The sequence below is a fragment of the Scardinius erythrophthalmus genome (genome assembly GCF_964197995.2).
Source record: "Scardinius erythrophthalmus genome assembly, chromosome: 3".
Lineage (NCBI taxonomy): Eukaryota > Metazoa > Chordata > Actinopteri > Cypriniformes > Leuciscidae > Scardinius > Scardinius erythrophthalmus.
Genome location: NC_138223.1, coordinates 24709159 through 24724405, shown reverse-complemented (window position 1 = coordinate 24724405; position 15247 = coordinate 24709159). Strand labels below are relative to the sequence as shown.

The following is a 15247-nucleotide window of genomic DNA, read 5'->3' as shown; positions in this document are numbered from 1 at the left end:
CTCACAGTGAGAGAAACAAGGTTTGTGATTCACAGTTTGAAACTGTGAATATGATGCATATTCTGCCTTGACTGTCATTGATTAAACTGGAAATATATGCAACCAAACATTAGGCCTAAGCTTCTTTTAAAGTTATCATTAGTGAGCGTCAATCGCGAGAAAAAATAATCTTTTAGTCAAATATTCATTACATGTCTGTTGCAAAGGCGTGTTTAAATGCCCATATACATTAGGCACAGGTGAATCAGCAAGCGAAAACACTTCATGAAATCATTTTGACATTGACATGAGTTCACAGTCATCAGTGTTAAAGACATTTGGTTGTTTCTTTCTGCAACGACAACAATGAAGTACACACCATATTATTATAAGGAGAAAGTGATGTTTCATAAATCAATATTTTCAGTTACCAATCAATGAAACTATCCGTGTGTCAAGACAAGTCAAGTGAACTTTCTTGCTAATCTCTAAGACAAGCATGAGCTCTTAGTCAGATAACGCTGCAATGCTTTAAACATAAACCACAAAAATAATCAGATTCGTTATATGAATTGTTCTCCTACACGCAGCGATTTTTGACAACAACCGCTCACCTTAATAACATGCAAAACTCTTTGAAAGCCTGCAGCGCTTCTGTAAGCCGCCATGATAGTCAGAGCTGCTGAGAGCAGAGCGGCGCGCACTTACGACGTCACGTACAGAATTTGGGGGTGTTTGCCCTCTCGACCAATCAGATGTTCTCGGATGTGTCAGAAACCGAAATGTGTGTTCCGAGGAGGGGGGTGAGTTGGCAGACAGGTTGCTGATGAAAACCGTAACCTTGGAGGCTAATCTAAATTTAGTATATTGTATCAGCATGAATTGCTATATGACTATGCATTAATCTATGCATTAGTTAATATTTCATTAAAATAGGTGCTTGTCAATTATTAAAGTTTTTTTTTTTTTTTTTTTTTAGATAGTTCGATTGTTTTAAATTGGTGTCAATGTTTTACCCAGCAGATAAAATTATCCAACAGTTGCTACAATTATCCTTAATAATTATTTCCTTGTTTTGTACTTTTGCGACACACTTGCGACACACACTGTCTCTTAAATTAGCCTTGCTACCTACATCTAGAAAACTTGCAAAGGATTATGAAAATAACCTTGTAGCCTACCCCTAATTTCCACTTCCGTCATTCCTAGGATTGGGAGCCTTTCGTGTCCCTAGGAAAGATCACGAACTTACTGCCCTAAAATGTTGAACAATATACATGTTACACATGTAGGCTATAAATCCTAAATAACACAACTTGAATTCTAAGCACATTGAAGTTGATTGAAAAATAATAATAATTTGAGACATTTTACAGCATTTTGGACGACCATATATCACCATTTTTCATAAGATCCAAGTGTATTCCAATTTCATGATAATTGCAACACTTACAATAGGCTAGGTGATTTTTATTAAAAAAAAAGTATACATTCTTTTCAATTATTAAATTTATTTTAGCAATTATAATCAAGGTTTTTAGCTGGTCCCTCAATTTATTGTCCACTCTGTTATTATTCCCTTTAAATGAAAGTTGGAAAAATTAAATGACATCATATAGCTGTCATCACTTCTTTGGAGGGAAAACAGCTTGGGAACGTGAGTAAGATCCTATTTTCTATTTTTACCCAATTATATATTTCACATTTAATGTGGTCAACCTTAGCCTACGTCCACCCTGTTAAGGGACAAATGAAACAAATTAGTAGAAAAATAACAGTTTTAAAATTACAATTTTAAAGACCATAAAATTCTTTATTAGATAAACCTTATGTAGCTTATTTTTGCTCAGATATGGTGCATTTTAGATCAGATTGTCCACTCTGTTAGTGTCCACCCTGTTAGAAGTCCTCACAAAGGCTGTTTTTTGTTTAAAGTTGAAGAATTGTATTTTGGTAATGTTTTACATATTGGTTCCCATCTAAATCCAGTTCAAACTATGTAACTGGTTGTAGAAAACCACTTTAATTCTGTCATCACTTTGTCCACCCTTTTAAGCTTCTTTTTTTCAATAATTAAAAAAATGCTGCATAAAAAAATATAATTAAGTGACAATGAAAATAGAGTATCAATAATGCAGTACTTTTAAAAAGTAAACGATTTGTATCTGAAAACGAAAATATACAATTATGCTTTTGTGAGAAATAAGTAGACTACAATTCATACACAATGTTTAGTATAGTTTTCTTTTGATAATTTATTATGTGATAGGCTTTTAAAGGGACATAAGCACATGAGCTGATGTCTAAGATAATGTGACCATAAATTAGAATCACAAGTATTTGTCCCTAACAGGGTGGACATTTTTTATCTTTTATTTTTTTAATAAATGGTTCATTTTATTTACCCGAGCTTGACCAAAATCTTTTTTCAATTGTTTTACATAACCCTATCATGACATCAGTTTTCATTTTCTACATTTTGTGACGGCCGAAAGTACATATTTATTCAGATACATTTTGTATGTCGGGACACTAAAGGACTTCTGAAGTTTCTGTAGCTCCCTGAAACGTTCTATTATCTTGGCTTATATAGCCAAGTAATTAAGAAAACAATACAAAATAATAATTACTATTAGGTTCTTTAAAATTTTGTTTTAAGTTTTAATTTAGCCTACACCAAGGAGAAAACTTTCAGACCGTTTTGTGCCCGTGATGTCTTGTGATGTGAAAAATGTCAGAGAAACACAAAATGTGTAATGTCATTAATTAAAAGCGTTCTGAAAATTTGATAAAAACGAACGAGACTTGTTTTATTTTTGGTTTCATTTTATTGCCTTTATATATTTTCCTTCATTATACCGTTTGGCATTTGTTATCACAAGAATTTACATCTTACAACTGAGTAACAATGTACAAACACTTTAAAGGTAACAATTCTGTACACATTTTAATCGAGGAGTTTTTCATAAATATTTTGTAGTACTTTTTATCAAGTATAACCATAATTTAAGAACAAGAGGCTTTTCTCAAAATGACTCTAACTCGAAGTGAATGATTTCCAGACATCTGTAACATACATACATGGAAATAAATTCTTACAATAAAATACATTCACAAATTGTATCCATTTTAACGCTCTACACTTGACTTCGGCACTTAGGATCCCCAATAATACTTTAATGGTAAGACAATCATGTAACGTCGAATAGCTCTAATCTACATGACAGGGATATTGTATACAAACATGGTAACTTGACACGACCTTACTGTAAAACAATTGACCTTACAGTAAAAAAAAAAAAAAATAATAAAAAATACATCCATCCTTCGTCTTTCGCAAACCAATTACCAAAGTAGGCTACATTTTATTCTTCACAGGCCTATAAAAACATCCTTCATTTTAGTCACATAATAGCCTACTTGTCGGCTTACTTCAGTCACAGTGCAACACTGAATCTTAGACATGCTGAGAACATAAACCCTCATTTAGGATACTATTTACAAATAATATTTTCTTTTATATGTCGTTTTGGTCCTTAAACGTACCACTCGCTAAAATTCGACGTTAAGCTGCTGTGGCCGCTGCTGTTGAGCGCAGCTGAGTCGGGCGACATGGTGCTGTGCGTCTCCGAGCATGGAGAGATCAAACTGGACGGAGTGGAGGACTCGTACCCGGAGCTTCCAGTAGGAGAGGAGTCGACTACCGGACCTTGGTCATCGTGAACCTACAAAAAAAAAAACAAAAAAAAAAACGGTTAGTTAATTCTGTCTCAATTCTGATATGCAAGGCTATGAATTGGTGAACAGAGAATGGCTGTCAGACGGATTCAATTCTCACCTTCATGTGTTTCCTTAAAGAACTGGGATGTGTGTACGACTTGTCGCACAGTTTGCACAGATATGGCTTGTCAGACGTGTGAACGTGCATGTGCTTCTTCCGGTCACTGCTGTTGGCGAAACGTCTGTCGCAGCCGTCGAATTCACACTGGAACGGCTTTTCTCCTGCAAGACAAGAGTTTTTCTTTTTTTTTAAATTTATACATAAGTTTTACCACCCTGGTTAAAACTAGCACGCAGAATCAATGAATGCTATTTCTACAACTACTCTCTGAAAAAGTAGGCTGACTTTGATGCTGTAAAAGGGGTGATGGCGCAATAGACCAATACAAATCCACGCATTCAAGTATAACAGCAATTCGCACTTAACAAGGCAACAGGCATAACTGATAAAATATCACTCTAGGATTTATGATGTTTAACTTGTCTAGCAGATGCTCTAAACATACAGACAAAGTGTTGTTTTTGCTATTACTAAATGTCATTTATAGTAGGGTAGTAGATTATTCAGCAATACAACCAACTGAAATGTCAATTGAACGTAATATTTAAAATAGCTTTAACAAATAATCACCTGTGTGTGTCCGTTTGTGTATTTTCAAATTCTCTGAGCGCGCGAACACCTTGCCACATCCCGGGAAGGGGCACGCGAAGGGTTTCTCTCCCGTGTGGACTCGAATGTGATTCACCAGTTTGTATTTTGCCTTGAAGGGCTTGCTCTCCCGTGGACAGTCATCCCAAAAGCAGATGTGGTTACACTGTTCGGGACCGCCGACATGCTCCGTGGACACATGCGTGACCAGCTCGTGCATAGTGCTATAAGTTTTACTGCAGCATTTTTTTGGGTCACCAAGTTGCTCCGGGTCGATCCATTTACAAATGAGCTCTTGTTTGATGCACTGTTGTCGCATGTAGCGGAAGAAAGCGCCGGGATGGTGCGCCATGTTCATACTCATATTTAGGCCATACTGACTGTAAGGATCGGCCCGCGCATTGGGCACTTGGTGGTACTGCTCCGTTCGCCCGAAAACCTCACCGGGTAATCCAAGGCGTCCGTTCAGGATGTTTGGAGAGCCGTGATGGGACCCGTGCTGCTCATGAATTCCGGGGAAAAGTAGGTGACCCTGACCTTCTGGGTGAGAGTGATGGAGAGGCCCTGCTGTGGAGCTGAAGATGGGGTGTTGTCCGCTACCCGGATTCGAATCCCCAAAGCCTCGGCTGCGCAAGAGGAACTCCCTGGTGGAGTTGAAAGTGGAGCTGGCGTACGAGGCTGCGTGCGCCGCCGCATGCGCTCCAAGAGCGGCCGCGGAATAGCTGGTTGCTTGGGGCGCAAAAGCTGCGCTCTGGCCCGGGGACAAATCGGGGTGGTTCAGTTTGAACGCGCCCATGTGAGCAGATTCCATGAAACTCATATCTCTGTCCTGCGTCTCGCTCACAGCCGAGTGATGCCTTGTGAACGTGCCAACTCCTAAGCCAGAGATCTGGTGGCCGGCGTCCAGTAACATCTTCACGATTTTTGATTAAAGATGCGTGAAGAGATTACACCCGCGTTAAAAAAAAAAAAAAGTAGCCTATGAACAAGCTGAGAGTCTGTTACTTGCCCGTAATAAGGTTAATTAAAACTCATTCCATGTGATGAAGTTAGAGTGAAATCAAAGAAATCATTTTGATGCGATGGAATCTCTAAAATTTGACAAAATGTGCACATCGGTACAATCAGTGCGCCAAAGTGGAACTAGTAGCGGTTGCGCAGGTTCTCTGCGCGTCGTATATCCAACTGAGTGTTTTTGCGCTCCTGACTGCGCTTATCTCTGGGGTCTCTCCAGGGCACCCCACGCCCCCTCACAACAGTAACCCCGTTTCCCAAATCTAAGAATCTCATTGGTCTGTGTAACTCCCAAATCCTGTTCACTCGACCAATCACACGTTTACTCACCGTGAGTAATCAGGGTTGACGGTTCATGGTGCTCCGCCCAGTTTTATGCGTTTACGAGAGAGGAGGCTGCGCTTGAAGTGAGGGGGAAAAAAATCAATGAAATACAAAAAGTGCAATGCTATTTTATATCGACACTTACCTGTGTTAAACACATTGGGTTAGTGGGTTATAACATATATTTGCCGGCCTCTCTTATTTACTTCTGTCAAAAATCTTAATTGACTCAAACAGAATCCATAAATCGCTCGCGTATAGGCTATAGGCTACACAAAACAGCCGAGCAGTGATATTTTCCCGAGTTGAAGTTTCATTCAATCAAACATTTTATTTTAAACTAGGCCTACTATCTCATTTACAGCACATCAGTAAATGTGATTTTAATGTAATATGTCATGGGTGCATATTTTTGGAGTGCGCGCCTTTGCGTTATGGAGAACTGCGCCGTGTCAGTGCTGATTCGTCCTCGTTTTTGCATTTTGATCCGTGTTATCACCAAAATGCACAACTGCATAAAACGATAGATTTTGACTGATTGAAAGGGTTATCTTTTTTTTTTATCATCTAATGAAAACGTTTTAGTCTCCAGAGTAAAGACTGATGTGCAGTTTAAGTTAATTATTAATTATAGCTATATTCACAATGTACCGTTTTTTTTTCAACGAATAAACTGATGTTTTAAAATCAGCTGTGTTAAAATAGATTATTAATTATGTGGGCCTACTAATTTTACTATACAAAATTACGTGTTACAAATTAATTATTTTTATTCATTCGAATCCGGCACAGTGTCAATAAGAACACACAATGTATTATGGCATTTATTTTTTGGTGTTTATTAAACTACCATATATTAAGAGATAATCGACCTCAATGTGTTGCATTCGCATAATCTCTGCCAGAATCTAGTCCAAAGCACACACACACACTCCTTCTTTCCAGCGTCCCCGAAAACCAACACTTTTGTCTCTAGCTTATTTGGACAAGGGCTCAAGCCTTAAGTCTCAGAATGAGCAGTCAAAGAGAAGGAAGAGGGAGGACATGAGAGTGTTGTAAAGAGGTAAGTCATCGGCTTTGAACTGAAACTTATTATGGGGACGGATACCGCTCGGGTTGTCCTGACAACGGCGGTGAGATGGGAAGTCTCTCCATTGTGGATGAGTTGCTCCTCTTCAGAGGAGATCTAACCTTTAGACACATATTTACGCGGCGAGACTTGAATTGGTGACATACACAGACGAGGAGACGCCGCTATGCCATGAGTATAAACTCAACAGTGTCAAGAGGTTAAAATGGAACAACTGACCCTTTTCACCTTTTCTGGAGAGCACAGAACAACTTCATGCATATTTCAAAAACATTCACTCCACTTGTCAATTACAATATATGAGGCTCACATAATATAGTGCGTATTATAATAATATAGTGTGTATATTCATAATAAAGACATTCAGAATTTAAAATGGTTTGTTTTGCTTGTATCATTCGTCTAGACTTGAATTTTGAAAAGGAAAATGGTCAAGAGAAACGCAGCCTATATTTTTCCTGTCATGTTTCTCAATATGCAGTGGACGCCCTTAGGTGAAGTTGAAATGTCAGCCAAAAAATGGTCTCAACAACTGACCTGTAAATGAATTCGAAATAGATTCATTAAACCAATTACCTTGAGCACGTCATCATCTATTGCCCTGTGTTTCTGTTAACCGTTTTGAACATCTTGCAAACTTTTCAAAAGTTATTTTGACTTATTAATTTCACAAATTCTTCAGCAAGACATCGGTCTGTCTTGAAGCAGCAGTTTCGTTTTAAAACACTTTTCTTTTCATTATTTTAAAATTAAAACCAGATTATAAAAAAGAGCAATACAAGCTGCAGTGAAATTATTTTGTTAAACAGAATCTTGTTTCATAATCCTTAGAAAATGTAGATTATTTATCAAGTAAATAATGGCAATTTGTTGTAAAAAAAAACTAAACAAAAAAACACAAAAAAAACAACAACAAAACAATTAAATCTCATGAAAAAAGACGTTTAGGTTTGAATAGATTTGAATAGGCTATAGAGGTGTTTCTGCGTAACGCAACATACACCGCCACTCACATTTAAACAAAATCTGTTTATGTAATCTGAAATATTTCAGAAATGTTTTTTTTTTGTATATTAGCTAATATTAGCACATTTAGTAAATGTTTACCCATTGTTGATGGGATTTACTCAATATTGTGATAGAAATGAAAAATAATAGCTGGAGTGACGCAAAGGGTCTGTGAGAATTAATTTTAAACGTCCTCAGATCTATTCATTTTGGTTCATTAAATTTGTCTTCATTTAAAGAAAGTCTTCATTCTTTAAATAATCTTCATATATATTTCTATTGCATAGTATAAGACAACTATTTAGAGACTAAATCGCATTTTCGCTGAATATGGCCGGAACAAGTTTTGATCAGTTTACCAAATGAGTTTTGGAACAGGTGGTCGCTATTTTCCGCATCATGGAAGGACCAGGTTTGTGCATGGCTGCTGGTCACAAGTTTTATACCATTACAAATTCAATTTAGAATCATTTCATTTATTCACAACTGCTATCTGTATATATGGTACATTTGGGTCACAATAATGATCCCCGGATCTGTGTCTCTGACAATCACTGTGTGTGTGTGTGTGTGTGTGTGTGTGTGTGTGTGTGTGTATCTGTGTGTGTGTGTACGATTTTGATATTGAATAAGAGGCGGAAATTGTCCCATTAAGTAAGTTGCAAAATGTGTGAACACATAAATATGCACACACATTTGTAAAGCTCTGAGTGCACAATTACGAACTACAGTGTGTGTGTGTGTGTGTGTGTGTGTGTGTGTGTGTGTGTGTGTGTGTGTGTGTGTGTGTGTAAATGAGCTCATCATTCAGTGGACTAGTCCGTCTACAGAGATGCACTAATGAGCTGAATCACCCATATACTGTTTAATGTTTCTGCACTGTCGACCAGTGAACCAGATCTCTCTCTCTCTCTCTCTCTCTCTCTCTCTCTCTCTCTCTCTCACACACACACACACACACACACACACACACAAAGTCAGTGTGGGCAAAGTCAGTGGAGGAACCTCGACTCTAAAGCTCTGAAATTCTGCCATTCCTTGAGTTTCCTTTCAAACTGAGTGTCAGAAGATGTTGAAGTAGACCACAAAACAAAACCGCTATCAACAGCTATACTTGTGTATAAAAACAAACAAACCTTTTTGGGCAAACCTCGGCTGATTCATTATTACTGGAGTCTGTGACGAGTCTTACATGGCACATCTGGTTTGCTGACTCGTATGCTTGACAAAAACCCCAGGAACTATAAATAAATAAATAAATAAATGAATCTCTGTTTGGCTAAACATTGGCACGAGACTGGTCATTTAAAAGAGGATAGAAAAGATTTCTATCTGAAATTTGAGGTGGTTTGGTTATGATTATGGCATGAATGTGGTATAACTATAATCTGACACTTAGTTCTGACACAGATCTGGCAAATTTACATAAATAAATAGCATAAAAAAGTTTTCCATCATCACCTTCATCTCTTTTCTCTCTCTCTGCTCCTTTTTCTCAAAGACACACACACATTTTTGAGGTTCAACCCCCAAAAGCCTCTAGAATCATTTGAAGTTGCTACTCCCCAGGAATAATGCTGCTATGGCAACCATATATATAAAGGATAGTTTGGAGGGCTTAGCATAATATCTGCACTGACAGACAGGACAGAACGGAACCACTGCAGGGAGAAACAGGGAACCGTGTTTGGTCCTATTGAAAACAGTAGCAGCAGGCGTCAGCGCCTCGTCCCACCTGCGTTTCTCAGGAGTGAGCACTCTGTGCACTTGTGTTAATTAAATGTATTAATTAAACTTAAAGAGTTAAAATGTCAACTAAATCAAAAAAAAAAAAAAAAAAGTTTCTGCAGCAATGCCATATAAGGACCATTTTTGGTTCACCAAATTATCCTTTCAGTGAACATTTCTTAAAAGAACCATTATTTCTTTCTTAGAAGATTTTTTTTTTTTTTTTTGACTGTAAAGAGCTTTTTGTTCATGTGAAGGAAAGTTTTCATGGATTTTGAAGGTTGTTCATGGAAACATCAATGTAAAGAACCTTTTTTTTTTGCATTTATTCAAAAATACAGAAAACACTAATATTGTTATATATGAATATTATATAGTAATATTATTATAAATGAAATAATCTATTTTCTATTTTGATATTTTGAAAATGTAATTTATTCCATTTAATTTAATTTAATTTAATTAATTTATTATTAAAGCTGAATTTTCAGCATCATTACTCCAGTCTTCAGTGTCACATGATCCAGAAATCATTTTGCTGATAGAAACATTTCAGATTTTTACCCCATTTTGAAAACAGTTTTGCTGCTTCATATTTTTGTGGAAACCATGATACCTTTTCCTTTTTTTCTTTTTTTTTATGAATAGAAAGTTCAAAATTACATAATTTAATTGAAATGATATCTTAGACATTATCAGAGGTGTAAAGTCCAGGTTCAGAAAGTAAAAGTCCTCCTCAGTATTTTGTTCCAATCACCTGGATTTGCTAATTCAGACAGGAGAGAGAACTAATTAGTGAAATCAGATGACTGAGTTTATGGCAGGGAGTGGAATAAACATATGGCAGGACTTTTACTCTTTGGCCCCTGGATTATGAATGACCTCTGGACATTATAAATGTCTTTACTGTCTTTTGATCAATTTAATGCATCCTTACTGAATAAAAAATAATAATTTCTCTACAAATCTTACACATTCCAAACTTTTGAACAGTAGTGTAAATTAAAAACAACATTATTGTAAATAAAATTTGGCAAATGCCCAAACCGGAAACCATATTAAAATTGTATGCCCCAGTGCGTGCTAGGAAGCAAGCAAAAATGGCTTTTGGGCCTATTTAGCAAAAAAAAAAAAAAAAAGAGAAAACCTCACCTGCTGTTTCTGTTAGATCAGCTTAAAAATGTCAGAGTGAAGAGACAGAAATTCATTATTTGTGGTAGTAGTACAGTTCTTAGCTGTTAGAACTTCAGAATAGTATGCAAAAAAACAACAACAAAAAACAACAACAATATTTTAGTATTTTTTAGTAATTTTTACAATTGAACTCCTCATGGCAGCAAAGGCACTACTTATACTATACAGTGTAAAAGCTGAAACATTTCATTTTCTTCCAGAAACACTCCCGCCTGAATCATCATGTTGCAGTGTCAATTATGTGGCAGACATGCTCATCTGACCATATAACCATTCATAACAGTGACCAAAGGTGTGGGAGCAGCTTCAATTAAAGCTCTCTGCTGGAGACAGAGGCACACAGGCTGAAGGGGGCAGATTAAATGTTTCTATAGAACTGAGGAGATCATTTCACCATGGGGGGAGATCAGAAAGAGATTATGATGATGATGATGATGATGATGATGATGATGATGGAGGGAATTTGGTACTAGAAAATGACATCTAAATAAACAGACATTAAACTAACATTACTGTGCAATGGTTGGAACAACATAATTTGGATCACTCTGAATCATTTTTGCTGTGAAATGGAATGCTATTATTGATTATCCAGATTTTAATCAAATTAAAATGTTTTCCAAGAGTGTAAGTTTGTTATTACATGGTTATAACATCTTTATGACATAGATTTTATGACTGTTTTGGATATGTATCTCTCCAATCATATTTATACCAACACACCTACAATAATATGAGTGCAGTATCTGTGTGAACATGGCTCTTGAACAATTCGGTTAGAGGGATTCAAGAATAACCAAGGCTTTATGCTGAACTTCACATGAACAAATAGAAAAACAGGTCTCATTGCATCCACTTGTCAGAGTACGTGTTAATGGCAGAACTGACAACGATATCTATGGACCTTAAGGTTATCAGCTTACCTAGCTAGTTCTTTTTATTGTTAGCATTTTATTCAATTTAAATATCTAAATGCTAGTGAGAAAAAAAAACAAACTTTTAGATATCAATCTGCATTTGCAATCGACATCACTTATGCTCATCTTTGCTCGCTCCTTTGAAGGTTTTTTAGTAAAACAGCTCTATATTTAAAGGGTTAGTTAACCCAAAAATTATTTCAGTAATTACTCACCCTTGTGTCGTTCAAAACCCGTAAGACTTTCGTTCATCTTCGGAACATAAATGAAGATTATTGATGAAATCTGAGAGCTTTCTGTCCCTCCATTGACAGACTACATCTACCACTTTGACACTTCAAAAAGTTCATAAAGAGATCGTACAACTAATCCATATGAATTGAGCGGTTTAGTCCAAATTTTCTGAAGAGACTCGATTGCTTTATATGATGAACAGATTGAATTTAGGCTTTTATTCACATATAAACATTCATCAACTCAAACATCAGTTGTGGTAAACGCAAGCTCAAGCATGTTCGTTTGATGCGTGTGAGAACCAATGAGGTTCATTCTCGTGTTATGCAGAACGTTTGAGCTTCTTGAAGAACCAATGAGGTTCATTCTCGTGTTATGCAGAACGTTTGAGCTTCTTGAAGAACCAATGAGGTTCAATCTCGTGTTATGCAGAACGTTTGAGCTTCTTGAAGAACCAATGAGGTTCAATCTCGTGTTATGCAGAACGTTTGAGCTTCTTGAAGAACCAATGAGGTTCAATCTCGTGTTATGCAGAACGTTTGAGCTTCTTGAAGAACCAATGAGGTTCAATCTCGTGTTATGCAGAACGTTTGAGCTTCTTGAAGAACCAATGAGGTTCATTCTCGTGTTACGCAGTCTGTTTGAGCTTCTTGAAGAACCAATGAGGTTCAATCTCGTGTTATGCAGAATGTTTGAGCTTCTTGAAGAACCAATGCGGTTCAATCTCGTGTTATGCAGAACGTTTGAGCTTCTTGAAGAACCAATGAGGTTCATTCTCGTGTTATGCAGAACGTTTGAGCTTCTTGAAGAACCAATGAGGTTCAATCTCGTGTTATGCAGAACGTTTGAGCTTCTTGAAGAACCAATGAGGTTCAATCTCGTGTTATGCAGAACGTTTGAGCTTCTTGAAGAACCAATGAGGTTCATTCTCGTGTTACGCAGTCTGTTTGAGCTTCTTGAAGAACCAATGAGGTTCAATCTCGTGTTATGCAGAACGTTTGAGCTTCTTGAAGAACCAATGAGGTTCAATCTCGTGTTATGCAGAACGTTTGAGCTTCTTGAAGAACCAATGAGGTTCAATCTCGTGTTATGCAGAACGTTTGAGCTTCTTGAAGAACCAATGAGGTTCAATCTCGTGTTATGCAGAACGTTTGAGCTTCTTGAAGAACCAATGAGGTTCAATCTCGTGTTATGCAGAACGTTTGAGCTTCTTGAAGAACCAATGAGGTTCATTCTCGTGTTACGCAGAACGTTTGAGCTTCTTGAAGAACCAATGAGGTTCAATCTCGTGTTATGCAGAACGTTTGAGCTTCTTGAAGAACCAATGAGGTTCAATCTCGTGTTATGCAGAACGTTTGAGCTTCTTGAAGAACCAATGAGGTTCAATCTCGTGTTATGCAGAACGTTTGAGCTTCTTGAAGAACCAATGAGGTTCAATCTCGTGTTATGCAGAACGTTTGAGCTTCTTGAAGAACCAATGAGGTTCAGTCTCGTGTTATGCAGAACGTTTGAGCTTCTTGAAGAACCAATGAGGTTCATTCTCGTGTTACGCAGTCTGTTTGAGCTTCTTGAAGAACCAATGAGGTTCAATCTCGTGTTACGCAGAACGTTTGAGCTTCTTGAAGAACCAATGAGGTTCAATCTCGTGTTATGCAGAACGTTTGAGCTTCTTGAAGAACCAATGAGGTTCATTCTCGTGTTATGCAGAACGTTTGAGCTTCTTGAAGAACCAATGAGGTTCAATCTCGTGTTATGCAGAACGTTTAAGCTTCTTGAAGAACCAATGAGGTTCAATCTCGTGTTATGCAGAACGTTTGAGCTTCTTGAAGAACCAATGAGGTTCATTCTCGTGTTACGCAGTCTGTTTGAGCTTCTTGAAGAACCAATGAGGTTCAATCTCGTGTTATGCAGAACGTTTGAGCTTCTTGAAGAACCAATGAGGTTCAATCTCGTGTTATGCAGAACGTTTGAGCTTCTTGAAGAACCAATGAGGTTCAATCTCGTGTTATGCAGAACGTTTGAGCTTCTTGAAGAACCAATGAGGTTCAATCTCGTGTTATGCAGAACGTTTGAGCTTCTTGAAGAACCAATGAGGTTCAATCTCGTGTTATGCAGAACGTTTGAGCTTCTTGAAGAACCAATGAGGTTCATTCTCGTGTTACGCAGTCTGTTTGAGCTTCTTGAAGAACCAATGAGGTTCAATCTCGTGTTATGCAGAATGTTTGAGCTTCTTGAAGAACCAATGCGGTTCAATCTCGTGTTATGCAGAACGTTTGAGCTTCTTGAAGAACCAATGAGGTTCATTCTCGTGTTATGCAGAACGTTTGAGCTTCTTGAAGAACCAATGAGGTTCATGCAGATGTATGAGCTTCTTGAAGAAACCATGCGGTTCAATCTAGTGTTATGCAGAAGTTGAGCTTCTTGAAGAGCAATGAGGTGCAGAGTTTGCAGAATGTTTGAGCTTCTTGAAGAACCAATGCGGTTCAATCTAGAATATGCAGAATGTTTGAGCTTCTTGAAGAACGGTATATGCAGAATGTTTGAGCTTCTTGAAGAACCAATGCGGTTCAATCTCGTGTTATGCAGAACGTTTGAGCTTCTTGAAGAACCAATGAGGTTCAATCTCGTGTTATGCAGAACGTTTGAGCTTCTTGAAGAACCAATGAGGTTCAATCTCGTGTTATGCAGAACGTTTGAGCTTCTTGAAGAACCAATGAGGTTCAATCTCGTGTTATGCAGAACGTTTGAGCTTCTTGAAGAACCAATGATGTTCATTCTCGTGTTACGCAGAACGTTTGAGCTTCTTGAAGAACCAATGAGGTTCAATCTCGTGTTATGCAGAACGTTTGAGCTTCTTGAAGAACCAATGAGGTTCAATCTCGTGTTATGCAGAACGTTTGAGCTTCTTGAAGAACCAATGAGGTTCAATCTCGTGTTATGCAGAACGTTTGAGCTTCTTGAAGAACCAATGAGGTTCAATCTCGTGTTATGCAGAACGTTTGAGCTTCTTGAAGAACCAATGAGGTTCAATCTCGTGTTATGCAGAACGTTTGAGCTTCTTGAAGAACCAATGAGGTTCATTCTCGTGTTACGCAGTCTGTTTGAGCTTCTTGAAGAACCAATGAGGTTCAATCTCGTGTTACGCAGAACGTTTGAGCTTCTTGAAGAACCAATGAGGTTCAATCTCGTGTTATGCAGAACGTTTGAGCTTCTTGAAGAACCAATGAGGTTCATTCTCGTGTTATGCAGAACGTTTGAGCTTCTTGAAGAACCAATGAGGTTCAATCTCGTGTTATGCAGAACGTTTAAGCTTCTTGAAGAACCAATGAG

At 37.5% G+C, this 15247-nt stretch overlaps 2 protein-coding genes across 2 annotated transcripts in view; both read right to left on the bottom strand.

The window, feature by feature from the left end:
- pcca (propionyl-CoA carboxylase subunit alpha) overlaps window positions 1-678 on the bottom strand; it is a 50317-nt gene extending 49639 nt beyond the window's left edge. The window contains exon 1 of the mRNA XM_081362112.1: window positions 594-678. Coding sequence (XP_081218238.1) covers window positions 594-647 — 54 coding nt within the window. The 5' untranslated portion in view covers window positions 648-678. The remainder of the gene's footprint in view (window positions 1-593) is intronic.
- A 2837-nt stretch (window positions 679-3515) lies between these two features.
- zic2b (zic family member 2 (odd-paired homolog, Drosophila) b) lies at window positions 3516-5321 on the bottom strand (the record flags this gene model as incomplete). Its single annotated transcript, XM_081360392.1, has 3 exons — window positions 3516-3704; window positions 3818-3981; window positions 4391-5321. The coding sequence occupies 3 exons, from the start codon at window positions 5319-5321 to the stop codon at window positions 3516-3518; spliced, it is 1284 nt and encodes a 427-aa protein (XP_081216518.1).
- Between the last annotated feature and the right edge of the window lie 9926 nt (window positions 5322-15247).